This window comes from Pleurodeles waltl, chromosome 7 (genome assembly GCF_031143425.1).
Source record: "Pleurodeles waltl isolate 20211129_DDA chromosome 7, aPleWal1.hap1.20221129, whole genome shotgun sequence".
In the NCBI taxonomy this organism is placed as follows: Eukaryota; Metazoa; Chordata; class Amphibia; order Caudata; family Salamandridae; genus Pleurodeles; species Pleurodeles waltl.
In genome coordinates this window covers 170,057,124-170,084,682 of record NC_090446.1, presented here as the reverse complement: position 1 = coordinate 170,084,682, position 27,559 = coordinate 170,057,124, and the positions used below count along the sequence as shown (strand labels likewise).

The following is a 27,559-nucleotide window of genomic DNA, read 5'->3' as shown; positions in this document are numbered from 1 at the left end:
GTTATACAATTTATGAACACGCAAGGGTATTAATTCTGTCTGCCTTTCAGCTGCGGAAGCGGTTGAGCTGCCCCTTATATTTTGAAGCAAAATATAAAGAGTGTGCAGCAACCTCCTTGAAACTGTGGTTACACCAGCAAGTCACAGAATAAAAGAGATATTTGGTTACGTTTCATAGGTTTTGGTTTAAACTAGGTCAGTCTCTCACTCATTGTCAGAGAGCAATAGTATATTGAGGGCAAAGTCATTGGAGTCTCTTTGTGGTTTGTAGGTCTTTCTGTCTGTATTTTTTCCTAGGGTGTTTACTAAAGAGATTTGGGTTCTGAAATCGATTGGTCAAGAACAGAGATTAACTAATGGATGTATATTACAGCATATCTTGCAAATTGGCCATCTTGTTTCTCATCCAGTGGTCTAAATCTGTAATCTGATCAAACAATTAAAAAACAATACATGAGAATGAAGATGGCAGGGCCATCAAACAATACCTGGGGTTTTTGTGGAGTCATTAAGCAATAACAATTCTAGACCTTTTTTTATAGATTTAATACTCTCTTGGAGCTATTTTATTCTGTGTACTATTGAATTCCCAGGCCCTTATCTCCTCATTTTTACTCCTTCTGGCTTATCTTCCCTCAACCTTTGTCCTACTGACCCATTTCACGTATGCTACTTTTTTCTGCAGCCTGTTTCCCACCCCGTACCATATGGCTCATCTTTTATGGAATCGCCTTTCTGCGCGACTGTCATTTCTTTACCTCTGGGCCCAACGTGTTTCCATACATTGTTTTTGTAAGATCACAGCCTGCTAACCATACATTTGCCTTCTAGTATCCATAAAGTTCATTCTTGCCTTATCATATTTACAGGGACATCATTAAATGAGCCTCTGTTTTAACATGCCTACTCTCACTACAGACCATACCACTGCATATCCCTCCTGTCCAGAGGGGTCCTAGTTATAGCAGTTATCGAGTCAGGACTCAGCTTCTTGCCTTGAGTTCCTGATTGAGGGACTACACTTGTTTCTATACTGTTCCCTACAAATTACTCTCCCTACTCTGCTCTTACTGTTTAGAAACAAGATCAGTTTGAGGCATTTTCCTATTGCTGCTCCCTCGTGCACAGTCTGTGCTGGTAGTGTAATCAGCTATTCGGCTATTCATATCTGTCAACATAGCCATGTTGTCAAACCTGCCCAATATGGTTTATCTGTTTGTCAGCATTATTGCTGGCTCCAAAGGTAAAACTAAGCACAACGTGGCTACTATGTAAATCTGAATACAATTCCATCCAAAAGAATTGCACAACCTAAAATTGTATGGGACCAGCCCCCCTGCCCCCCCCCCACCCAAAAAAAAAACACCCTGGTTAGCCTCAGCAGTTTTACACAATACATAGATATAGTTATTCCACATTACAGGCGATGCTGCTTCTAGGTGTTCCACTCCACTCCTTAGGGTGGGCACCGCACCTCAAAACAACCACCCAGACGTCAGAATTTTCAAACAAACTTTTTTTCTGAGTTAGAGGCTATTTCTCCATATCGCAGCTACTCAGTTAACAACATCACTGACAAGTGTGACGCCGAGAATAATAAAAAAACATTTAAGTTCACTTAACAAAACCAAACCATAATGTTCATAAAACAACCCATGGCTGACACAGAGAAGAGGGTCTTTATTCATTTAAAAACATATTGGATATGTGTTCCAAGGACAATCATATTTAGCTTTATGCCTTCATAAGTGAAGTAATATGTATGGCTGCATGCAATCATTGCATTGTAACATTGGTTAGCCTCCACACTGCACTCTTAGTTACCTTCGAGCTGTGCCAGCACTCATAGAGAAGTCTGTCAAAAGTATTTTTCTGCTCTATAATCCTTGGCAGAGACCTGACTCTATATCATCCCAAATACCAGCAGGGTGCCAAAATATCTCAAAGTTTTGTATCAGCCTTGGCTTCTTCTGGTTTGAGCTTTGTCTACTTTTAGTAACATCATTAACTTCTGTACTTTGATGGAAACCTCTAAGTTGACAATTGTGAATGCCTAGTTCTTCACAGATTTCACTCACTGTCCTTCCTAGTTAAGAGAACTTAGTACTCTGATCTGAACTCTTCAACCTCACATAAACATTCTGTAAAATGTTAAAACCTTTTGTTTAAATTAAGTCCTATGCATTAAACGAAGGCTTTGTATTGTTGAAATCCTAGCTTCTCTTTCTATTGCTTCTTCCAATTTACCTCATAAGATTTTGTACCACATGCGTGAATGAATCAATGATTTGTCTTGAAGTTAATTTCCATTAGACAGGGAATGTCCTTGGCAATTTCTTTTTTTACAGATAGCAAATAGCTAAACCTAGCATATAATGTGTGTATGCAGTCCAGATATAATATGTGTTTACATCACTGCAGAAGTTGTTTCGTTGTTTTCTGGTTACAAATAATAGTACATATGGTTAGATTTGCCTTTCTATGAATAAGTATGAAAACAAAGGCAACACAGGATTTCTACAGTACTCAATATCACCCCTGTGCAGGGGTGGCAGAGTTACCGGTAGTATAGGGGGTTCCCCTCAGCCCCTGCTGGTATGAGTGTGAGGGTCCCTTCAGCACATCTTGCAGGGGCCCCACTTCATGTTTTGTTACACCACTGTCGCAATATAGTTCCCCCCCCCCCTAAAATTATGGTATGTCCTCCCAGTTTAGAAGCAGGTGGTCTGTGGCTTGACAACTGTGAAGACTACTCCGTCTCCACCGTGGTCAAACATCTCCAGTGGCCCGATGGAATAAGGGTCATCAAGGGTTTGGCTAGATGGCCGCTCACCTAATTTAGACAGATGGAAATACAGCCATTTTTCAATGCCCTCAGACCTGCAAAAACAAAGCGGTAAGAGGCATTGAAAGTCTTCATAGCCCCCCTTGTTCCCTTGTTATGGTGAGAACTTCCCGTGACGAAGGAGGTAACGAAGGAGGTAATGTTTTTTTTTTCTTCAAAATAGAAAATCCTGTTTTGGGATTCTCTTTAAAAAAAAAAAAAAAACTTTGTAAGTTTATCATACACCTCATCATGTTAATGGAGCTAGCTGTACGGCAAACTTACTGTTACAATGTACTGGCCTGGCAAGCAGAGATTTCTACATTTGGATGGCCACATTTGGATGGCAGCACATCTGCCAGAGCAACGGAGTAATTTACTCCATCGTCCTGGTGGAGAGCAGGCCTCTGCCAAATAACAAACCAGGCCCTGAGTCATAAACATTCCTGCAGTATTATTAGATATCAGCCAGAGAAGCAATGGTTTCTTCCGATATTGGGTCAGTTTCTGAATGGTTGGGGACATTTAAAAGTGGGTCTTTCTGTAGCTTTGCCGTCAACACCACTTGCACCAGCATTTGGGAGGCTTTTGGCAATTCGTACCTTATCCCAAGAGGTCAGCACTCTTCAGAAATACATTGATTACTTTTAAGTATGGTATCCGAACATGATGGGACAGAAGTGACTAAAGTAATAGGTAAATCCTATGTTCTGTTCACATCTGAGGTGTAATCTTGGAGAGCAAGAACCATGACAAATCCACAAACCTATTCAGATCCAGCTGCAGTTTAAATTAGGCATAATTTTTTTAATTCAAACCAACTTGTTGGACGTTCCAGATCATCAAAGAAAATAGTAGCTAGCAGGATTGTAGAGTTACTTGAGTTCCAACCCCACATCGCTGGGTCTCACAAAAAACTAAATTTTATTCTATCTGGAAACTAAATCCAATGTTTTTTTGTGCAGAAAGATCCTCCCTTTTTTATGTTACTGGTTGAATTATAAGTTTTTCTGAGTGATATACAAAACTATTTTGTGATTTCTATTTGTACTGTATCTTGCCTCAGGGATACCACATCCATCATCAGTATTTCCAGTATTCAAAATTGTTATTGAATGTAATGATTAGTGTCTCACTCTTGATCATTACTGATAGACATTCATCACGTAGTGGTTCCTTCAAAACCCATTATTTAAATATCTCTTGATATGTAATCTCACATTTCCCCTAAAAAAGGTCCTTAAAGTACATGTTTTCTGTTTTCCACCATGAGTATCACCACCATGCATCTTTTACAAGAGCACTAATTAATGAACAGTGTCTGTATCAATGGTGTTCCACAGCATCATTTTGAAAGAATGAAAATTTATAAAATTGAAAATATGTGCATGTGTCTGTGTGCACACCAGTGAGAGCACGAGATTGTTGACCATATCTAAAGAAGAAGAAAATAATTTTAAGGGAAAATGCATCTATAGCAAATTTAAGTCGGATATTTGCCGGCCTGTTTTAAAAACCTGGGACAAATGTGTTGCAGAGGGCACTCTTTCTTACAATGAACTGAAAAGAAAATCATTGCTTAATGGCTAACTATATATTATTCACTTGGGTACTATCCTTTTTCTATGTTTCCAAGTTTGTCCTCAAAGGCTGTGGCTTTAGCGGTTATGTCTTCTTTTCTGTGTAATTGTTTCCACAACCTCCCATGACCTCCTACCTAGTTGCACTCAGGCTTTACCTTCTTCCTCTCCCACAGCACATATAACTTCTCAGCAGATGGCTTCCACAGTTCAGCTGCTGGTGCAAATCTCTGTCTGGGCTCTGGAGTGCACGGGGGAGTTGACTGGATGAGGAAATTAGCATTCCGCTACCGAAGAGTGAAGGAGATGTACAACACCTACAAAAACAATGTCGGAGGTGAGTTGTCACCCATGAACGTAGCTCCTTTCATCTCCCTGAAACCACCGTTTTGCCCTAAACATTTCTGGCAGGGAATCCGCAGACCAATGCAACGTGTAATAAACAGGGATTACGGGTTTGTGGTGGTTGCCTTTGAGGAAACTGAAGGCTTTCTTTCCCCCACAAGGTGATTGCAAAATGAAGAATACACAGATTTGACCAGCGTGCTTTAAGTTGATTGCCTGTTGCCGTGTGCTATGTTTATCATTGTGACCACTGCGTAGAATAAAAAAACTATAGTCAGGGCCAGTCGAATTATGCAGCAAAGGAGGACCATATTATGAGGTAAGGTTGACTATGTTATGCAGCAAAAAAGACCAAATTATGAAGGGTAATGTGCACATTTTGTGAACGTATTATTTAATTTTGTTATTTTTTACTCACTCTGGCCCATATTTATACTTTTAGCCGCAGAACTGCGCAAACACAGTTTTGCAGCAAAAAGTATAGCGCCGGCTTGTTCCATTCCACAGCACCAGCCGTGCACCATATTTATGGAATGGCGCAAGCAGGCGCCTAACTTGGGCTATTGTCTTAGAAGAAGACGCTAGCCAGGTGTGGGTGGCAGTAGGGAAGGAGGGGATTGTGTGCCAGGAAACGGCGCTAGCCTGGTTTGAGGCCAAGAAAAGGAATGCCTCTAACAAGACTAGCACCATGTCCTGGTGCACAACAACCAAAAACATGACTCCTGTCTTATAAAAGACAGGAGTCATGCCCACCACCCCAATGGCCAGCACAGGGGCAAGTGTCCCCTGGGCATGGCCATTGCACCTTGTGCCATGCAGGGAGCCCCCAAGTTAGGGCCCCCCCGATGGCACTTTCAAAGAAAATTAAAAAATACCTACTAATACTTAACCTACTTACCTGGTATGGGGTCCTCCATCCTCTGGTGTCCCTCTGGTGGGGGTGTTGCTGGGGATTGAGGAGGGCAACTGTGAACCCATTCCATGGTGCCTGACAATGGAAACGTGTCCACAGGTCCCCTAACGCCTGGTCTGACCCAGGAGTTAAATAATGGTGCAAAGCAAGCTTTGTGCCATTATTTAGCCCCTCCTCTCACCCGTGCATCATTTTAGCACAGGAGGATAAATATCGGGCTATGGGGAAAGCACAATTTTTTTTGGGTGGGAACGCCTACCTTGCATCTCATTAACACAAGATAGGTTCACGCATATAAAAAATGGTGCAAACTCCAATATTTTGACGCTAGACATGTCTAACATCAAAATATAAATATGGAGTTAGTTTTGCACTGAACTTGCATAACAAACATGTCACAAATTCGGCATAAATGTTCATGTTTCTTAAACTTGCCAAATATCCATCCTGGCTATAATGAATGTAAACTGTTGTCACGTGGTGCCACTTCGAGGTCCTGTTTTGTAATGCTCAGCTATATTTAGAGGCTAATTGACTTAAAAACTATTGTTGTTGATACGCATTTCCATTAGACAAACTTTGACTACTATGGTTACTAAGGTTACCCTCGCTGAACAATTTCCTCCATGTTTACGCTCACACAACTGGCTATCATTCTGTTCCATGTCCTTTCATTTCCTTGACTTGCCACTCTCTGACTCAATCTGCACTTATCAACTCCAAACGTTTGCATTTCTTCCCTTTGTGGTAGCACCCTGCCACTTAACGACTCATTAAGTGTGCCACGTATCTTGCCCCGGTAATGCCACCCCCTTGAGTTACCACTATCTGGGTCACTGTAACTTTGGGGTCGTTAGAGTTACCAGGTATTACATGTCGGACCGTGAGTGTACCTTCAGTAATGTGTTATTACTGAAGAATTTGTCATTTTGGCCCCAATTCTCCTGGTTATTCTTCATTAGCCCAAAAAAGCCCTCCTGGGTCCTTAACTTTCAGACTCCGGGTGAAAGATCTGTGGAGTTACAAAGGATCTCATAATTCTATTACAGTCATAAATTCCTGTAATCATTCATATCTGTGTTATTGCCAACCTAAAAATGAGGGTCATTGTGCCTATCACCGTGTGACAATCCATCCCAAAGTTCCATGTCCTCTTATCCGCGTCACAGCCCTGTCTCATATACACTGGCCTGCCCCTCTTTTTTTACGGAGCACCCATATCCCTGAGTGTTTCTTCCCTGGGATAGTTCACCCAAACAGCATCAAAATGTGTCCGTGAAATCAAACCCTTCCCTGAATCCTGCACAGATTTAGGCCTGCAATTTTATCTCTGAGGCAGAACAACTCACTTGGCCCACACAAACCCAAGAAAGTGTTAGCGCCTTGTCTTCCACAGGACATGAAGGTCTGAAGAAAATATATTTCGGATTCCAAGCAAACATATATTCCCATTAGAAGCCAGGCTGGTTTAGCTGCGAAACATCTGGATATGACCTTCCAAACACAACCTCTTTTAGGAAGCCAAATCTATTTGAATGTTAAGGCACTTATTCATTAATGCCATTAAACTCACTCATTGAGATACTACCAATGCTTATGTTGTGCTGGTGTTTGCTGGTGCTCTCCAACACCAGCCCTCTTTTCTGACAGTTCACCCTAGGGTGGTGCTTTCTGTCAATTTCTGAGCAGAGCACGTCCCCCCTAAATATTTTAACATTCAATGTGCATTAAATTACGATAATAAATCTTGTCCAGCTTTGGGTTGCAGGGAATTGTCAAATAATTTCCCCAATTGTTGGAATGTAATTGCATTATGCAGCACTGTCAGGGGTCTTGAGTGATGAAAGCTGCTGTGGCCGCTTATGAAATACCTTAGTCCCTGGTACTTATAAATTAAGCACTGGCCACTCCACCGCCATTACTGGTAAGAACCCAGACATGCACTTCACACTGTACTTATGTGGCTTTGTCACTTCACATTACAGGTTTAATAGGTGCACCTAAAAGGGAAGCATGGCTGCAGCTTCGAGCAGAGATGGAAGCCCTGACTGACCTCTGGCTGACACATGCACTGAAGGCACTGAATTTAATAAATTCCAGGCAAGTACAAAGTATGCCTGAGTAGCACATTTTGAAGTACCTGTGGTCAGGGTTAGTAGGATCAGGCTATTAAGAATTAGTTAGAGTTAAATTCAATGAATAACTGGAACTGGATAAAAATGGTACTTATGCATTACCAGGCCATGGGGTCAGAACACAACAAATAGTTCTTGCTCGTTTACCACTAGATTCTCCAATTCCCTGTTCCACTCCAATTCGAAATTGGCTCCCTTCTTCTTCTTGCCCTCGACAATCCTCATGTTAAAACCCCAGAAGGAGTTTTAACATGAATAATTGTCTTGTCAATCCAAATTATCTTGCTTCTGGTGAAGAGCTCAGCTGCAGTTGTTATATTGTTTCCTTCCACATGGCAGAAATGGAAACAAAGCATCGAATATTACAGCTTATTCCAGTTTATAAGTCACCAATACTGTTTTTGGTTTTTCATACTGCATCTGAGTTTTTAGGTTATGGTCACTAGACATCTTAAATTCTAAGGGGCATATTTATGGGATTAGTTTACACATTGGATAACTAGTATACAGACCAAAGTCCAAAGCTTTAATTTGACAACCCGCATCAATAGGTCACCTTAGCCCTTGAATGGTTGTGTTCGGAAGAACCTTTCATATACAAAACAGGGGACGCCGGAGGTCTCGTACATGCCCCATCCAGGCACACAACCAAGTAGAATCAGGGCAAACTAAACAGATGAACTCAATTGGTTTGCAGCATGAATCTGGTATAGAATCACATGTTGTCTATTTCTAGTATTTGTTTTTAAAAACATTCTGAAGTGTTTCTCTTTGAAAATAGTTTATGTTCAGGCTACTGACCAAAACTCCTGTTACCGACTAGTTGTTAATTCTCCAACATTAATGGTTTACAACAGTGGTTCCCAACCTGTGGTCCGGGGACCCTTGGGAGTCCTCAAAGCCTCCTCAGGGTGTCCATGACTGCTTAGAAAATTAAATAATTTTAACAGGTTAGGCCCCAGCTTTCAGTAATGACTCAGTGGGGGGTCCTCAGATTCCAATAATGATTCAGTGGGGGTCCTCGGGTTCCAGTAATTATAAAGTGGGGGTCCACAGAAGTCAAAAGGCTGGGAACCACTGGTTTACAATATTTAAGATGGATGCATATTTATCTTGTATGCTGTGGAATATGCGCCTGTGTCAGTCTTAATTGTTTAGATTTAATAGCTCTGTGTTCAGTTACACAATTCTCTGTGTAGATTACATATGTCTTAGTCACTCCCATTACTTTTAAAAGCAGAAACGTTGGTGTGCTCAACTTCCTTTATTCTCTTCGTTCTTAAGTTTTATAATAGAATAATGCTGGGGAGTTTGAAACACATTATTTATCTGTATTAATTGATATTCCTTCTTTCTTTAGACCAAACTGTGTTAATGTATTAGTCACTACCACTCAGCTTATACCAGCCCTGGCTAAAGTATTGCTGTATGGATTAGGCACCGTCTTTCCTATCGAAAACATTTATAGCGCAACAAAGACAGGTAAGAGGTATTCTCTCTCACACAGCTGTTAATATGAACAAATTGCTTTAAACTAAACATGTGTCCTGACGTTTGTTTTCTGTAAATGTGAACAAATAAAAAATGCCTTAAAAGTAAGAGGCAAAATAGTGTCCTTATGCCCACTCAGCTGTGAAATCATTTAACAAGCTGGATATTAAAAGAGTGAGATTGAGACAGAGTCAGCCTTTGATTTTCTGTCCATAAGCCTTTCAATGGGCAACCTCTCGCCACATAAAATATTGTCTTGGGGAAATTCAGAAAAGGATTGTAAGCAACTAGAAGTTTATTTTGATTTTTAAATTCTGCTATTCTTTTTGTACAGCATACTGTTTGCAGTTGTCAGTGCATAGATGTAAGATTGTCTTATAGCCCTTCACCAGGACTGAAAGCTCCAGTGGTAAAAAAAAAAAAAAAAAAAAAAACTCCCTGTGGCACATTGCTGCAGATACCCCTGAATAACAACCTAGCCTCAAAGCATCATGGATGGCAGAAAGGGCAGAGCTCCCATTATCCATTTATACCACCTTTTATTGTGTAGAACTAAGCCCTTTTGTAGTTAATGAACCACACAGCATTCTTCTTTAAAAAATCAGGCCATAGTTTGTTTCAGGGGCTAGTCCAATTACTGCGCAAAACATTTCAGAAGTTTAGGTTTTATTGGCTGGCAGGAAGATTAGTGGAATGGATGCTTCGTGCACACATTAAAATTTCTGGTTTCATTGTGTCAGCAAGTACTTACTCAATGACTGTGCCGTTACTTAGTTATGAAGTGTAAGAGTGATCTAATGAAACATCCTGGCATGGCAGGTTTTCTGTGTGCATCTGCACCTCTAGTGTTATGGTCCTATTAACACCATACGCGTACATAGGAACTGACACGGCCAAACCACCATGCCTTTCTTCATATTCATTTTTTGTGTTGGCTGATCCTATGCAGCATTACAAAAAGCATTTTGCTTATTCGATGGCATGTGTGGCTGTAGATACACATGCTTTGCATTATTCTGCCATCTAGTGTTGGATCCAGAGTGTTTTTGAAGTTGCTATTCTTTGAAGAAGATGTTTTTTTTTCTTCGAGTTACAGGATCGAGTGACTCCTCCCGCTCGGCTATTGCGCATGGGCATCGAGTCCTTTATTAGATTGCTTTCTCTCTGCCGTCGGGTTCAGACATGTAATTCTTCGCTTCATCTTTGACCATTTCTCACATGTCAGTTCCAGTTTTTTCGATCGTACGCCCTTTGGGCCGGAGGCCCATCAGGCTATTAGGCCTTAAAACCTTCGGTACCGGAGAGAATGTTAGCCTGGTGGAACAGACACCATTTCAGTTCTGCCCTCGGTGCCACTCTAAGTACCCTTACACCAATCATCATTGGGTGTGGAACTTCTGCCTCTCGCTTGACCATCAAGATGCTACCTGTGAGGCATGTCAGTTGTTCCGGTCAAAGAAAATGCTCCGAGACCGACGAGCTCATAGGCTAGAGATGGTCCACAGATCTCCAGATGGCACCCCAGATATTTTCGGGGCAGAACATGCGCAGGAGGAGCCCCACCAGGAAGCCGTCTCCATGCAAGATTCGGATTCAGACATCCAATCCAACGTCGAGAGTCAAGAACTGACTTTGATGCAAACCGTGAGTACTGTGGCCTCTTACCACAAAACCTCCAAATAGACCACCTCTGTATTCAAGCCATGGTCGGTCTCAGAAGGTAATTTTGGATGCCCTGTCCATCGGCATGGCACTGAAAACCATGAAGAATGCAGCAGAATCTTTGGCTCCTACCTCATCAACTTCGGTCCAACCTTCCACCACCAAGCACTCAGCACCAACTTCACCGGTTACAAGCCGACAATCTTCAGATCTCAGTTCGGCACTGAAAAAGAGTAGACCGAAAAATGTTTGCTCAGAAAACAAAGGAATATGTTCCTTCAGAGCATTTGGACTCAAGCCACTCCTCCACCACGCCTTCGCCTATTCAACCCATATTAGAGACAATGGATGCTAGACAGCGCAAAATATATATTCAAGAAGGTACAGGCCAAACTGTAGCCTTCCCTACAGTTACATTTAAAAGGAAGTTAACCTTCCAGGAGGCACTGGACACCTCACCAGCTTAAAAACTCCCTAGGGAAAAAGACTGGTTCCACAGAGGAGCTTGTTCGTCCTCTTCCTCCTCCTCCTGTTCCTCACCTACTTCTCCACCTTATTCTCCCACTTCTCCAACTGAAGGAGAATATACTTCACAAGATTCACCATTATTTGAGAAACACTATTTAGAGGAGATACCATTAGATCAAGGTCCCTGGGATTCTTATAATCCAGATGCAGTTATTAATTCTGATTCTGACTTGTATCGTGCTAGACCTTCCCCTCCAGAGGTTACTACCAGCTACCAACAAGTCATTGCTAGGGCAGCTGCATACCATAATGTACCTTTACATAAGGATTCTATTGAACAGGATTTTCTATTTGACATACTTACCACCGCACACAGGGACATGCTAACAGCATTTTCCAAGAGCCTGTCCGTTCAATAATAATAATAATGCCAACAGTAGGTAAAAAATACAAACCAGCTCCTTCTCACCATTTATTTATCAGATAGTAAGTGCCGCTAGACTCTATAGTGGCTACTACCCCCGGAAAAGAGCTAACAGCCAGGCCACTGGAGACTCTCCCCCACCTGACAAAGAGTTAAAGACTGATGCGGCAGGGAAGAGAGTAGCTGCACAAGCCGCTAATCATTGGCGGATAGCCAATTCCCAAGCCCTACTCTCTAGATAAGAGAGATCTCACTGAGATGTCCTCCAATTTCTCCCACAGTAGCATTGCAAACATGGCCAGTAGTGTCAGAGGGGCACACTATTACTGATAACTCCATTAGATGTACGCTGGAGGCTGCAGATACCATAGTATGAGGCATAAACAAAAGTGTCCTAGTTAGACGACATGCATGGCTTAGGTGTGCTGGGTTTAAACCAGAGGTGCAGCAAGCAGTTTTAGATATGCCCTTTGATAAAGAACACCTCTCTAGTCCACAAGTTGATTCCACTTTTGAAAAACTAAAAAAGGACACAGATATGGTAACAGCCATGAGTGCTCTTCAGTCACAAACACAAAGAGGATTTTTTCATCACCCACTCTATAGAGGGTGTTACAAACCAACAGCTTTATCAGAGCCTTCCACCTCACAAAAACAAACATGCCTCAGGTTCCTATGCCAGAGGGGCATTCAGAGGTCATAATTTCATAGGCAGGGCAAAAACAACTACTCTCAGGGCTCAGGTTCCACAACTAAACACTACTACCTCAACAGGCACAGACCCCATATAACACCAGTTGGAGGATGTCTTCACAACTTCCATACTCAATAGACACAAATAACATCGGCTGAATGAGTTCTCTCCATTACCCAACAAAGTTATTGCATGGAGCTCAGAACCACACCTCCCAATATCCCTCTTCGCACACACAGGTTATCTCAAGAACACCTCACTCTCCTCAAAGAAAAGGTACAAGCTTTCCTCTCAAAAGAAGCTACAGACCCATTTCCACCCAAATATCAAGGAACAGGAGTATATTTGCTATATTTCCTCATTCCAAGAAAGGACGGGTCATTCAGACCCATCTTTGGTCCCAGGCCCCTAAATCAATTTTTTCAGAACATTTTCACATGGTCACTCTTCAGGATGTTAGGACAGCTCTAGAAGTCAAAGATGCATACTTCCACATTCCCATCCATCCGGCTCATCGCAGATATTTAAGATTTGTGGTTGCTGGAAACCATTATCAGTTCAAAGTTGTACCTTTTGGGATAAAGCTGCTCCCAGGGTATTTACCAAATGCCTAGCAGTGGTTGTAGCACATCTCAGATGACAAAAGATTCATGTCTTCCCATTTCTGGATGACTGGCTTATCAAACCAGCATGTTGCAACAGTGTCAGTCCCACACACAAATTACAGTGAACCTTCTTCACAAATTAGTGCTCACAATCATCCTTGTAAAATGTCATCTACAACCTCTCCAGATTCAACCATATCGAGGGGCCATTCTTAACACTCAACTAGGTTTAGCATGCCCCAATGCAGTTTGGATACAAAGCTTCCAGCATCTGCTTCCTCAGTTTCAACAGAATCACACTCCTGCAGTCAAAATTGTAATGTCTCTTTTAGGGATGATGGCATCTTGCATTGTCATTGTACCTCACGCCAGACTCTACATGCGTCAGCTACAGCAGTGTCTGTCTCGTCAGTGGTCTCAGTCACAGGGTCGATTTCAGGATCTAATGTTGATTGACTACCAAACTTACCACTCTCTGCAATGGTGGAACTTCACCAATCTCTCAAGTTTGCACCATTTTTGCATCAAAAAGCGGCGCAAATGCGGCGCTAAAAAAGTATAAATATGGGCCAAAATGTCTAACCTTCGCGACCAGGTACCCTCACCCTCTCTCCAGGGGCAATGCTCTATGGATGAACTGTTCAGGGATATTTGCTTATGCTTTTCCACCTCTCCCACTCATTCCATTTCTGTTCGCTAGCTCAAACAGACGTCACTAACTATGATACTGGTAGTGCCCACATGGGAATGTCACCCTTGGTTCACAACACTTCTAGACCTCTCGAAGTTCCTCACAAGAAGCTCCCCAACAGGCTGGATCTTCTCACACGGAACCATGGACAGATCAGGCATCCAGACCCCAAATCACTCAACCTAGCGATATGGTTCCTGAAGTCATAGAATTTGGTTATCTTAATTTGCCTCCTGAATAAATGGAACTCTTGAAGGAGGCGCGCAGACGACAACTAGAGCATGTTATGTAGCAAAATAGAAGAGTTTTGTTTGCGACTGCCAGTCCAAACATATTGATCCAATTAAGGCATCTGTCCAAAAAATTATTTGCTTCTTTTGCAGCAAATTAAATTGGCTTACATTGCAATCAGATTACATCTTGCAGCGACAGCTGCATACTTACAAAACAGAGAACATATTTCATTGTTTAGAATCCCTGTTATTAAAACTTTTATGTAAGGACTTAAGAGGGTAATTCCACCTGTTCCACTGTGGAATCTTAACATTCTACTCACTAAGCTCATGTGTCCTCCATTTGAGCCACTTCACTCATGTCCTATTCAGTCCCTTTCATGGAAGGTATCTGTTCTGGTTGCAATCACATCACTTAGATGTGTCAGTGAGCTCCAGGCATTAACTCTAATCCTTTCTTTCAAATTCATAAGGATAAGGTGGTCCGTCGCACAATTCCAAGATTCCTACCAAAAGCGGTGTCTAAAGTTCCTATCAATCAGACCATTGATTTGCCAGTTTTTTCCCACAACCTGATTCAGTAGCAGAGAGGGCACTCCTTACTTTAGACATAAGGAGGCACTCGTGTACTATATTGACAAAACAACTTTTTGTGCCTTTCACTTTGCCATTCAAGGGCAATCCAATTTCAAAGAATGACATAGCTAGATGGATTGTTAAATGTGCACAAACATGTTATTGTAAGGCAAAAAGACAATTGCCATAAACTCCGAGGACACGTTCCACTAGGAAAAAAGGTCTACTATGACATTTTTGGGAAATGTTCCTTTAGCTGACATATGCAGAGCGTCTACTTGGTCTACAGTACACACATTCACACACATTCACAAAGCATTATTGTGTGGATGTACAAGCACAACAGCAAGCAAATGTAGGGCAAGCTGTCCTAAGAACACTTTTAGCCACTGCATTTTGGAGGGACTGCTTTACAGTCCATACAAAATGTGTATTTAGAGCCACGCATGCCACCGAACGGAAAATGTTACTTACCCAGTAGACATCTGTCCGTGGCACATACAGTGGCGTAGCGTGTGGGGTGCAGGGGGGCCGGCCGCACCGGGCGCAACATCTGAGGGGGGGCGCGCTCGCACTCGCGAGTGCTAAAATCCACGGGTTAGGGGGTGCAAATTACTTGCCTTGCCCCGGGTGCTGTCAACCCACGCTACGCCACTGGGCACATAGTGCTGTAGATTCACATGTGCCCACACTCCTCCCCGGATGCCTATGGCCGTTGCAGTTACTGTGTATTTTTGTAAATATTTGTACATATGTAGATGCACTTGCGTGGACATCTCTTTTTCTACACTTCCTTCTCATTCTTCTTTCCCACCTGCCTGCGGGAAAACAGTCCAACAAAGGACTTAATGCCCATGCGCAGTATCACCGAGAGGGAGGAGTCACTCAATTCTGTGACTCAAAAAAACATCTTCTTCGAAGAAAAACAACTTTTAACACTCTTGGACCCAACACTAGATGGCAGGATAATGCAAAGCATGTGAATCTACAGCACTACATGCCACAAACAGATGTCTACTGGGTAAGTAATATTTTCCTTTTTGCTGATGCTTCACAGCACCGGCAGAAACATTGGTTAATGAGGTGAGCTTTAATGGCTTTACCAATGCTTATTTGTAGTTAAACATTACATAGCCATTTTATGCTATCATTAGTCCGCTCAGAGAAAATATTACAAAAACACTTCCCGGCTGTTGAAGCATGTTTCCCATGCAATAAATGGGAACTATGCAGGCATCAGCTGCTAGTGGGATGTACTTCATCATTCCTTTCGCAACAAAGTATGTGCCAGTTGTCGTGCACATTCACATAGTGTCCAAATTCAGACTAACATTGCAACCATTCTCGTAATATTACAGAGTCAGCGTGGTTCCTACATGCCTCCTTAATCAGTTTTCTTCTCAAAACTGAATATCTAGTTATTTATATGGTCACAGAGGCAGTTAGCCAGTTTCCTTGCGACCTATTTGTTAATTGATTAAATAACTTGACTAGGGCGAACTAATTTAATGAAGTGGGGAATAATTATTGGAACTCTAGAATTCTGGACCTGCAGTCAAAACATAATCACTAGGTAACATACTTACCCTTCAAGCATTGTATTATATTGTTTTGTGTTGTACTAGAGGTAGGGGAGTCAACAAATTAAGTGGGAGTGGAGCCAGAGCTGAGCCGTGCCATGGATCAGCTCCAGCTCTAAGAGCTGAGCCCTGAAAATTGTTGCCATGTAAATCAGGAAAAGGGAACACAGAGGGGCATATTAATACTCTGTTAGCGTTGAATGTGCGTCAAAAATTTTGACGCACAATCGGCGCAAACCCTGCCCCATATTTATACTTTGACGTCCGACCCCGCGGGCATCAAAATTCAACCATGTGCGTCATTTTTTTGGAAGGGGGAACCAGCCTTGCGTTAATTATATGCAAGGTAGGCGTTCCCTTCCAAAAAATGACTTTAAGGCCTGTGACCCATATTTATACTCTGATGTCATTTTGACGCACAGGAGGGGGTGGGCCTTAAAAAACGACGCACAGCCTGATGGGCGCCGTTTTTTAACGCCTGTGTCAGGGCAGGCGTTAAGGGACCTGTGGGCTCGGAAGGAGCCCAGAGGTGCCCTCCCCTGCCACCCTTGCCCACCCCAGGAGGACACCCAAGGATGGAGGGACCCATCCCAGGGCAGGAAAGGTAAGTTCGGGTAAGTATTTTTTTCAGATTTTTTTTGTGACATAGGGGGGCCTGATTTGGGCCCCCCTACATGCCACTATGCCCAATGGCCATGCCCAGGGGACATATGTCCCCTGGGCATGGCCATTGGGCAAGGGGGCATGACTCCTGTCTTTGCTAAGACAGGAGTCATGTCAATGGAGGTTGGGCGTAAAACAAAATGGCGCAAATCCGGTTTGAGGCCTGAATTTTGCCTTAGACCTGACCTGACCCATTTTCCCATACGCCGGCGCTGCCTGGTGTGTCATTTTTTTTGACGCACACCAGTCCGCAACGCCGTCTAACGTCATTCCATAAATAAGGCACCCGCATGGCGCGTTGGAATGGCGTTTGCCGGCGGTAAATTTTATGGTGCACAACTGCGTTGGCGCAGTTGTGCGTCAAAAAGTATAAATATGGGCCTGAGTATTTTAAGTGTCTTCAAAATGAAAGAAAGTGAATTTCTTTAACTCGCAGAAGTGATTCGCTGTAGTACATCAGATTATTGGTGAAGTCTTTTTTCAAAGTGAGCGTTTGAATAGGAAAACATTCCTGTCCCCACCTTGATGACTGAACCAAGACGCAAGACAGGGGTCATGTGTTCCCGGCCTGGATTGACATTATAGATGGAGCAACATTAAAAGCTATTAAATCAAACACAAGACAGGCTTTTTGTACAACTCACACCCTGACCTCACGTATTTTAAGGTCGTCTCATGGGATAAAGAAAGAAAAGAAGGCCCAGTAAAATAAACTATTTGCACGATTTGGTCAAGCAATGAAGCTGTAATTGATCCCAGGTATTGCAGCTTCCCACCGTGCAACGCAACCTCTAGGTGGGCTTTCTTCTAACATCAAAGGTTAATGTTTTGTCCTAAGTCACTGGAGGTTGACAATAAAGTGTGCGTAGCAGGCAGAATCTTAATGGGCAGTTTTACATAGAATGAACATTGTCCAAGTGAATAAGAGCAGTTCACAAAATGACACAGACTACATTACACATTCTGATGTCATCACAGGTAGACTTGGTGGGATTCAAAGGATGGTAAAGGGAGGCTGGGATTCAAACCCAGTTCCTGAAGATACATGGTTGGCAGCCCTAGATGCAATACTACATCATCTCCCATGCAAGCTCATCTCGTTTTGGGGTATAGGTTGCAAGAGGACCTCAAGATGAGCTAGAGCCCAGCATAACGGTTGAACCACGCTCAAGCTTTAAGTGGCTCACCCACCTCTTTGTTGTACTGTTGAATTTTTTATTGAAGTTTCATACCACAGACAATATCGTAATGTATTGCAAGACTTCCAAAATCAATTTCAGTTGCTGAAGACAACTTATTTTCAAACCTCCCAAAATTCTTATATTATACCATGCATTAGGTCATCGGTCACAACTTACTCACTCAACATTGCGTCAACTCAAACAAGTCATTTATTTTGTGATTTACCTTGTGGGGACTGTCTCAATGTATGATTTACATCACTTGCCTAAGCCTGGGTTGTTTTTAGATCTGATCCCACAGATATTGTCAGTACTGTGAAGTAGGGTCTACTGCTTATGTGGACCACGAAGACCCCTGTGGATTTTGGATAAAAAATATTACTATTAAGAGCATTATGTAGATGTGCACAAAGCCACCTCTCATATAGGCTACTAGTATAACATAAATTAAATTGCATTGTATTTTAATTACACTATGCAGTGTGTCTGTGTGCCAGTGTTTGCATGTGCACAAGCGTTTATGTGTGCATTTATGTGTTCATGCATGCTTACACCTAGAGATTTGCAATGGATGTTAATTTTTTAGAAATTTTCTCTAACGAAGCATTGTAGAAATACTAATGCTTTGTGTTTTTCTATGATTCAGGGAAAGAGAACTGTTTCGAAAGAATAATGCAGAGGTTTGGAAGAAAAGCAGTTTATGTCGTGATAGGTGATGGTGTTGAGGAAGAACAAGGGGCAAAAAAGGTAATATACATTTTGCTTCTTAAGTTTATTTACATTTCTCCTTTATTAGAATAATGAACGTGGCCTAACCCAGAACTGGTTTAAATTAGGTTAACTGTATATTTCCACATTTTTACAAAATCACCAGCATCTTGAACAATTTCCTAGGGTAAATCCTTTCTCATTATAGAGAGTTTTACTCACCATTTATTAGTCCCACCAGGCCTCTCACGTATTTGTTCTATAAAATAATCCCTTAATATGAAAGTTATTAAATGAAAGGAAGTGGGTTGTTATGATTTTCGTTAAGATATTTTTTCAAGTTTGTGTTTCTAATCTCCCACTTCCCAAATGCTCCTGGGGCAACATTTCTGCGGCACTGAATATTCCTCAGAGTGCTAAGGTGGGGGGCCACTCTGAGGTTTTGGCACCTGGGCCATTGTCTACACTGTCATACAAATTGCCGCACAAGGCCTTTGGGCCACCGGAGGACCTCTGTTCCCATTCTCTAAGAATGGCGCGGAGGCAGTGGTTGCCAACCCATTCTGCAAACCAAGACTGCGCCTAAAAATGAAGAGTGGTGTGGGAAGATGCAGGGTACAAATGTTTTGATTCAAAAGGGAAGCATGACTCACTGGTAGAAAAGATAAATAAAAAAATTAGATGGGGAAATTAAGTTTGAATGAAAACTGTGTCATTCTCAAGTTTCCATTCAAACATATCAGCTAATGCAATCATTTGTTTATTCATCAATGGTGAGGGAATCTGGAAATTAAGGCATAACTAGAGAGCTGCACAGGATGCCACCACAAGTGAGGGACAGTGCCAGTAGCGGGTCAGTCAGAATGTCAGTTTACTTTGGGCACCATAAATCCTTGAACTGACCACAGTAGGGATATGGCATGATGCACCTTTCCCCAGACTTCCCTGCTTCTTCCGAAACCATATACTGGATTTTGTGGTAGTCCGGAATTGCCTGGCAAATTATAGCATCCCTTTTAAACTAAAACTTTGACCCTGCAGCAGTTTTCTGGGTTTTTACCAGAAATTAATATGAATACAACACTAAGAAAAATACCCACTTGCGATAATATTATATTTCTGGCCTGTATTACCTCCAGGTATTACGCAGCACCTTGGAAAGAGGACCTTGGAAAACCCCAAGGCTACATCCTTTTCTTGCCTTAAGCACCAGCCATTCAGATCCTAATGTTTTGTTCTCTTGTTCTATAGCTCTGGAGAAACTACCAAGTATAGATGTACACACATCTCGGTGCCGGGACATACAAAGCCACTTCATGCTACCCACCACACATAGAGCTGGGCGAGCCACTGAAAGCTCGACCCTGAAGCCTGGCTCAGCTGGAGGTCCTGCTGCATCCTTAAGCACGCAACGAGCCAAGCTCTCATATGGCTTCGGTGTGCCACTCTCCCTCTAAACCACATGTGGCGTTGCGGCCAGAGTTGCCAACTGAGAAACTCAGGAACCAGGTCTGATTCATGGCATCAACTCCCGATCCTGAGGTGCTGGGCAAATCACTTAATCTCCTTACTGCCTACAAACAATGCATGTTCACTTGTATAACTGGTGCTCATATAAAGTGCTCCACTACCGTCAGGGTGAATTTGCGCTGTATTTTAAAAACGTCACAAGAATGGAGTAAGAGTTAAAAGCAAAGCCTTAACAGGAAAGACAAATAAATGCTCCACTTACTTACCTGTAATTGCATTACTCTGAGCCCTCTTCTGTCGCTTCTGTTCATTGCAACATTGAGGCAGGATTACCTCACTGTCGTAATGAAGGAAAACGAGGCAAGGGGCGATGAGGTAATACCCTTTTACTGGCTGGTTTGCACAGAAAAAGCAGAAAAATTAGATAAATCGTGTGACCTTAATCAAATATTTTATTTCACCAAAACTCTTTTTTTTCTACGTGTTGTACAAAACTATCACTTTTAATAACCACTTCTCATTGTTATAATGTGCCCTATTACACTGAAAGCTTCCACATTTTTTTAATTCAGTATTGAAGGCACTTAATCATATTTTACGTAACTCAATGTATGATTTACATCATGCATGGGCTCTAAGAACCGAACCAGGCCCTAGGCTGGGCTCTGGCTCAGCTCTCCCTGTTAATTTGTTGGCTCGCCTACTTCTAGCCACTCACAGAAATCCAACAGCCTGGATTGCTTCGTCGAATAACCTGCCTTACAAATCTCCATTTTACATGAAGTCAGGACTTCGTGAAGTCTGGCACAGGTGCCTGGATAACTCACTGCAGTGACCTTCCCACCACAGAATGCGAAAGTCAGCCAGTGGGGGATGTAGGAACCCGTGAGGAGGGTTCCTGCTGGACTGGTAGGAGTGAAGTGATGGAAGACGAATGTTTCCGACAGCCCCGCGCAGCTCACTTCAAAGTCAGTGAATCGGCGTAAAGAGCATCATCAGAGACCTCACGCTGGCGCGAGCTATGAGACGTCGCCAGGGTTCAGCGCTCTTGCGCAGACAGGTTTAAGAGGCCTGCAGCCGGTGTCTCCACGCTCAGGGTCTTCGCCCATTAGCAGGAGCATTCTTCCCCAGGCCTGTCACGGATGTGATGGATGAAAATCATTAGGAGAGACTTCAAAACACCTGAGCTGTATAAAATATGGCACACGGAGACATTCCCGGGTTTGCCTGTGGCACTCGGATTTAGGGAGACGTTTTAATTCACCTGTCAACCGGTGATAAATTTAAACACAGCAAGAACACTTAGCTGTGCACAGCCTTGTGTTTGTTCAAAATAAGAAAGTAAAAGTCGTTTCAAAGCCAGGAAACCCACCTCGAGGACCAAACAGATGAAAGCAGTGTACTAATGGCCACTTGTTCTCTCTGTGTGGCTAGTGAAAGTCCTGAAATTGCATTTTCAGCCCTCCATGCTCGAGTCCTGGGAAGAGCCAACATCTGAAGCATGGGGACGATTCAGCAGAGACACAATGCTATTTGAGATCAGAGTGAGCCGCATAGCGGGGTTTTTATCAGTTTCTGTTATGAACTACAAGTCATGATCATTTTATACAAGACCAGCTTACGAAATACAACACATCTAAAGGTTCCATTATCCAAATACTGGTTACCAGTTACAAATTATTTTTCTGCGTTCCAGTACAGACAGTCGAAAGAATATCTTCCAACTCTTCTCTCTCTGCTGCTTATCAGGGCAATCGGGCACTCCCAACTGATGGTACCCTTGGTGGCAGGCTAGCGTAGGTTTGCCCATGATGCAGGCCTTGTCCATTCAAGAAAACTAGTGTTGTACTTATAAGTTTTACAACTGGCATAGCCACTTGTGCCTCCTACCTCTCTGTTGTAACAGCAAATAATTTATCTTTCAAACACCTTTTGTGTTTTCTTTCATAGAAACCACTAGGTGTGCTAACTGTTTCTTACATGAAAAATTGCCAAACATCTATGGAAACATAGGCCACCATTTTCTGAAACTCTTTAAGTATTCCTTGTACCACTAATAAGCTACAGATGCCCATGGTTTGCATATAGGCAGCAATGTACCCTTACAGTATTTAATTAACAGTCATAGCTAGTGTCAGAAAATAAACAAAGCCCACCAGGGTCACCACAAATGCACCATCATACAAGAGTGCAGTGGCCTCAAATTTGCCAAAGAGCAATATCCAGGCTGTGATGAAATTCAAATTTCCCTTTTCATTGTTTACATGCACACTCTTACATTACTCTTCAGAATTGTTGACTTGTAGAATTGGAAATATCTGTGAGTCAGTATTTCAAAATGTCAATAAAAAAATATAGTTACAAATAGAACTAACGAGGCATGCTCGTCTGGACTCAGTCCTACTCTGCCATTATCCCTGATGGAGTGTTCTTCTCTGCTCAAGACTATGTCCCATAATGCACTGCTTCCTGCTCATCTTGTGGATCAGCATAACTGTAACCCACAATCAAATCCTGCCTATAATGAACGTATGTTACGATATCCCCTCCCAAATATCGGCTTACAGATATACTATGAACAAACTACTGACAGCCAAAATATCATCAAGGTAAGTAACAATTTATTATTATCTACTCCATAAGATATTTCAGGCAACAATATAGATAACTTGTTATTTCGATCACAATGTTGTGGTATAACACCCCTATAAGTAATGATTGTTCATACACACAGACACACACCTACCCCTCTTTGCTACATTCAAAGCTACGTCCATAGTTGTGGTGAAATATGTGCAGTATGACATGAAGAAACAGGAATATTAAGAAATACTAGAAGATCTTGTGTTATGACGAATGCAGATTTTTACTGGAATGTTGGAAAACTTGACCGGTTCAAGTGTTGGTTGTCATTGACAAATCTAGAATTCATTATCAGGGTTCACTAAGACTTTTTGCCTTTTGTACAAATATGCATATCATTTCCACTGAAAAGTATTTACTGTGTACTCACCCGTGCATATTAATTGTGGGTAGTCTAAACACCTGGTGTAGTTGTTCCTTTGGTGGGTCGAGGAATTGAGCCCAACCTTTTGCAAGTAATAAGTCACATTTCCCAAAAAACGGATTCAGTTATCCTCACACTAAAACACGGATGAATATCTTACAATCAGTAATTTTATTTCCCCAATGCATGAAACAGCAAATACTTCCACTACCCCCATATGCATGTAGTTAAAACACAAAGCAGCTAACAAAACTGTTTAATGTGTATTAGTTAAAGTGATGGCCATCAAAGGGATTTAATGTAGTTTCCACGTAGTGCAAGGAAACTCATGGTTTGCATTTCAAAATCTAAGGTAATGTTTTAAAAACACAAGGCACTTTCGTAGGCTGATGCTTCCAAATAAGGAAAACAGCAATCATAAAAAATAACAAGGACAGTTGTAACCCAATTTATAATGGCTATGTAAATAGTTTAAATTGTAGGTGTTATTTAAGAGCTAATATAGCGTATACGTTTTGTCGTGTAAATTACTGTTTTTCTAACTGTAATTGACTGAAGAACGAAAAATACAAGAAAATATTTGTCGGTACATAAAGTAAAAACATCAGCTTAATAGTATGTATCTTTTGATATTTTTCACATAATAAATACGATTAAAGCGACAATAAAAATTTCAGTATGAATTTAAGTGGTTATGTCAGCTGATTACCAAGAATTACAGGTTAAATTAGTATCAGAGGCTTTTACATGCACAATGTTCCCAATCACGGCACATGGGTGTTGGTATTAGGGGATTCTAATGTTGCTACACACCGGGTGACTATGGAGCAAAGCTTTTTTAATTATGGCATTAACCAAGACATTTTGGGGACTATTCACAAAGGTAAATTTACAAATGAGTAGACCAATGTGCAAATTTACTCCTTTTGACAATTTACAAGCATGCATTTACTACAAAAGGTAAACTTTCATGTTTCTACCAGGGGGGTGGAGACAAATATATGTGTGTGAAGTTGCTACTAGTAACCTTTCTCATGTAGGCGGCAATCTCCCCATGCTAAAGTATGGGGGAAAGTAAAAAAATAGTATTAAACTTTACAAACAAATCAGAAAATATAATTGTATGTAAAATTTTGATTTAAATTAATTTTATATATTTATTTTAAATGTAGAACACATTTAAAAATAATGCTATAAATTAATGATTTAATAATGATTTATTTTATTAAAAATATATTAACTTATACTAAATTAACTCAAATAATGTTGCCATATATTTATGAAATAATCAAATTCCCACAAAAAATGTATTAATTTGATATGTATTTAAAATGGTTATGTGTAGAATTAATTTAAATTAACATATATTTTTTGGAAAATGATTTTTATTTTTAATGATAAATTAAAGAAATTATGTATAATAAAATAAAATATATATGTACACATTAAATTAAATTTATAGATATTCTTAAAAGGTTAAAGTAAAATAATGCTTTAACATTATTTCCTAAGGGTGGGTTTTTAAGTCACTGCTTCCATTATTTTCTATGTGAGATTTGTTGCATTACAAGTGGTTGCCCAGTGATTGGCCATGTCCGGTGCTGAACCTACTCCAGTTCTGAGCTGGAGATTATATTAACTGCCGTGGTTCCATTTTGGATTTAGTGGCTATAGAAATGCAGATTTTGAATAAGAATTAACCTACTGTATGTGTATATACCTCTTTAAATTCCTCATTGGCCCTTCCTCACTCCTACATAGGAATTTGCCGTCCATTTCCCCTGTTCTCAACATGTTTACTATTCAAACAAAGGCATACTTGTACAGAGATCTCCACCTTTGTGGAGAAGATCTCTGTACACAAAAGAGAGGAGAGGCAGAGGTGTAGACCTTCACTCGTAGGTTAGTGAATAGCATTTTGTCGTGCATGAGCAGTAGTATCGCGGTACTGCTAATAGTGCTACCAAATGCATTTTGTGAATGGGTACATTTCTTTTTAATAAAATATGTATGCTATACAAAATCACTTTGAGGGATTTTCAGTAAGCCTTCTTCATCCATTGGTCCGATGTAGTGTCACTCGCATTTTGCTAACAGCCACCAAGGTATAAAGCATGTGACACATGGTCAGCACACTTCAGCCTTTGGCTTAGTAAAATGTGAGTAACAGCACAAACACACAGTAAGTAGCCCCATCAATGCCAGGTACAACTCGTCTAATGTGTGCTTTTTTATACAGTGTATATATATATATATGTATATATATATATGTATATATATATATGTGTGTGTGTGTGTAGACAGTGCTTGTTTTTAGACAGTCTGTCCCTTCATAAAAAAAAGCTTTCACAAATAAAATAAAAATTGTCAGCCAATCCCAGACCTATTGGCTTTGCCAAAGCTTGTTTACTTTACAGTGAGTCTTAGAGTGCTGGTGCAACTGTATTTGAAATGCTCAACTTTCGAGTGTTCCGATCCCTGCTAGCAGCAGCAACAGTACAAAAACATATATTCTGGAATGAGGTTTTTGCTGAGTAAGTGCAAAGTATGTGTGGACCTTTCTCTGCATTTCATTTTCTACATGTAATCACGATAAAACAGTTATTTTCAATGTTGTACTCAGTGGTATTTCTGGATGTTTTACACACCATTAAAAACTCATTTTCAACTTCCATTGCAGCACAACATGCCTTTCTGGAGAATTACCTGCCACACTGACCTGGAGGCTCTCAGACATGCTCTGGAACTGGAATACTTGTAGCAGATGGGAAGGTCTTCACAATGGGCTTTGCCACACACCAGGAATCTAGCTGAACCTACTCTGCAATGCTCCAAAGTCAAAAACAGTGTGCAGACTTTTATCAGAGGCACTGTCCGATCCTTGAACCACTGTCTCATGGAAATACAGCTTTGTACTCCAAGAAAACAGGCCTTCAGGTGGATCTATCATAATTTCATTTCAGGACGCATTGGAGCAAAATGGCTTCCCCCGGTGGATCACCCAGTTATGACGTTTAACTGACAGCTTATAGCTGGGATAGGACTTGACCACGAGGGCATTGGCCACATTGACTCTTTATAAGCAGAGAAAGGCCATACTTTCTGGGTCGACCTTTTAGCTTTTTTGCTTTTGGATGGGGAAAGGGCATGCTAGATGTTGAACTCTTGGGTACGCTCACTGGACAATGCATTACCATATGCAGGACTCATTGGAAATAAGAGTGGAATATTGATTTTCTTTTGTATTTTTTAATTTATGAACTATTCTCATTACTCTGGTATTAAGCTCTTGTACCTGTGTTTTTAACTATTGGGGGTTATTACGTTCTAATTTAATAGTTCTTTCCTCCCAAGACAAACTCTGGGGACAATCATGTTATGTACATTAGTAAGGACGTCACTTGGGCTGTTGGTAAAACTTATAGTTGTTTTTTTAACCATTGAACAGATGGTAAGTGGACTGTGCATGTGTCTACACTGTGCCTTATGCTGCCATCTTGATTTATTAAAAAATAAATGCGGTATGTTGTCATGAATGAAAGGCATTAAATAAAACTAAGTTTACATTTTTGGGGAACTAATACCTGTCACCTATTCTCTGCTGATTTCAAAACAGTATATTCAATTTTTCTTAATGCATTAAGTATTACAAATTAATGCTATTGTGTTAACTGTGGACATTATTCTATGTAAATTAATTGATTTAAATACCTGCTACTTTCCATTAGGATACTCACAGTATTTCTGTGCTCATCATAGTGAAAACTCATCATTTTCAAATACCTCAAATGAACAAAACATGAGTGCAGCAGACATTCTTAATCACAAGGGGGAATCTTCTTTGACATCACTTAATCTGCAACACAGTCTTTGTTTGCTCACTTCTATTCCAACCAAACTGGCTGTGAGTGGGCTTGGTCTAGGCTAGAGCTTCAATTGGGAGGAAGTGGCTGGGCCAATCACTATTGATGACCTACCGCGAAGCCTGGCCCTGCCCCGTGTCCAACATGTGACGGAAAAACCTCAATGCTAATAGATTTGACTACTACCTACACTCTTCTATCCCTGCATCAGAGATGTAGATTTGCTACATTACGACAGAGTGAGGAACATTGCATCTACTGAATGAATGGTACATGTGTAAACCTACATGGACTAAATGATTAACACTTTAATTCTAGAGCCTAGGTTTAGGGCTAGAAGTTAGAAATGCTCAGTTTGCAAAACGTATATTCACTATCTATAGCTCCACGAGGAAATTAACAACATGCTTGCAAGGGCAGCAAACAATTGATAGTTGGTTATGGTT

At 41.2% G+C, this 27,559-nt stretch overlaps 1 protein-coding gene across 4 annotated transcripts in view; it reads left to right on the top strand.

The window, feature by feature from the left end:
• EYA2 (EYA transcriptional coactivator and phosphatase 2) overlaps positions 1 to 26,831 on the top strand; it is a 270,278-nt gene extending 243,447 nt beyond the window's left edge. For 2 of the 4 annotated variants that reach the window (XM_069243467.1, XM_069243465.1), the window contains exons 12-16: positions 4,581 to 4,741; positions 7,648 to 7,762; positions 9,158 to 9,279; positions 18,712 to 18,812; positions 25,931 to 26,831. In XM_069243467.1, coding sequence (XP_069099568.1) covers positions 4,581 to 4,741; positions 7,648 to 7,762; positions 9,158 to 9,279; positions 18,712 to 18,812; positions 25,931 to 26,011 — 580 coding nt within the window. In that variant the 3' untranslated portion in view covers positions 26,012 to 26,831. The remainder of the gene's footprint in view (positions 1 to 4,580; positions 4,742 to 7,647; positions 7,763 to 9,157; positions 9,280 to 18,711; positions 18,813 to 25,930) is intronic. The other 2 variants (XM_069243468.1, XM_069243466.1) reach the window with 1 other exon arrangement.
• The last annotated feature ends 728 nt before the right edge of the window (positions 26,832 to 27,559 follow it).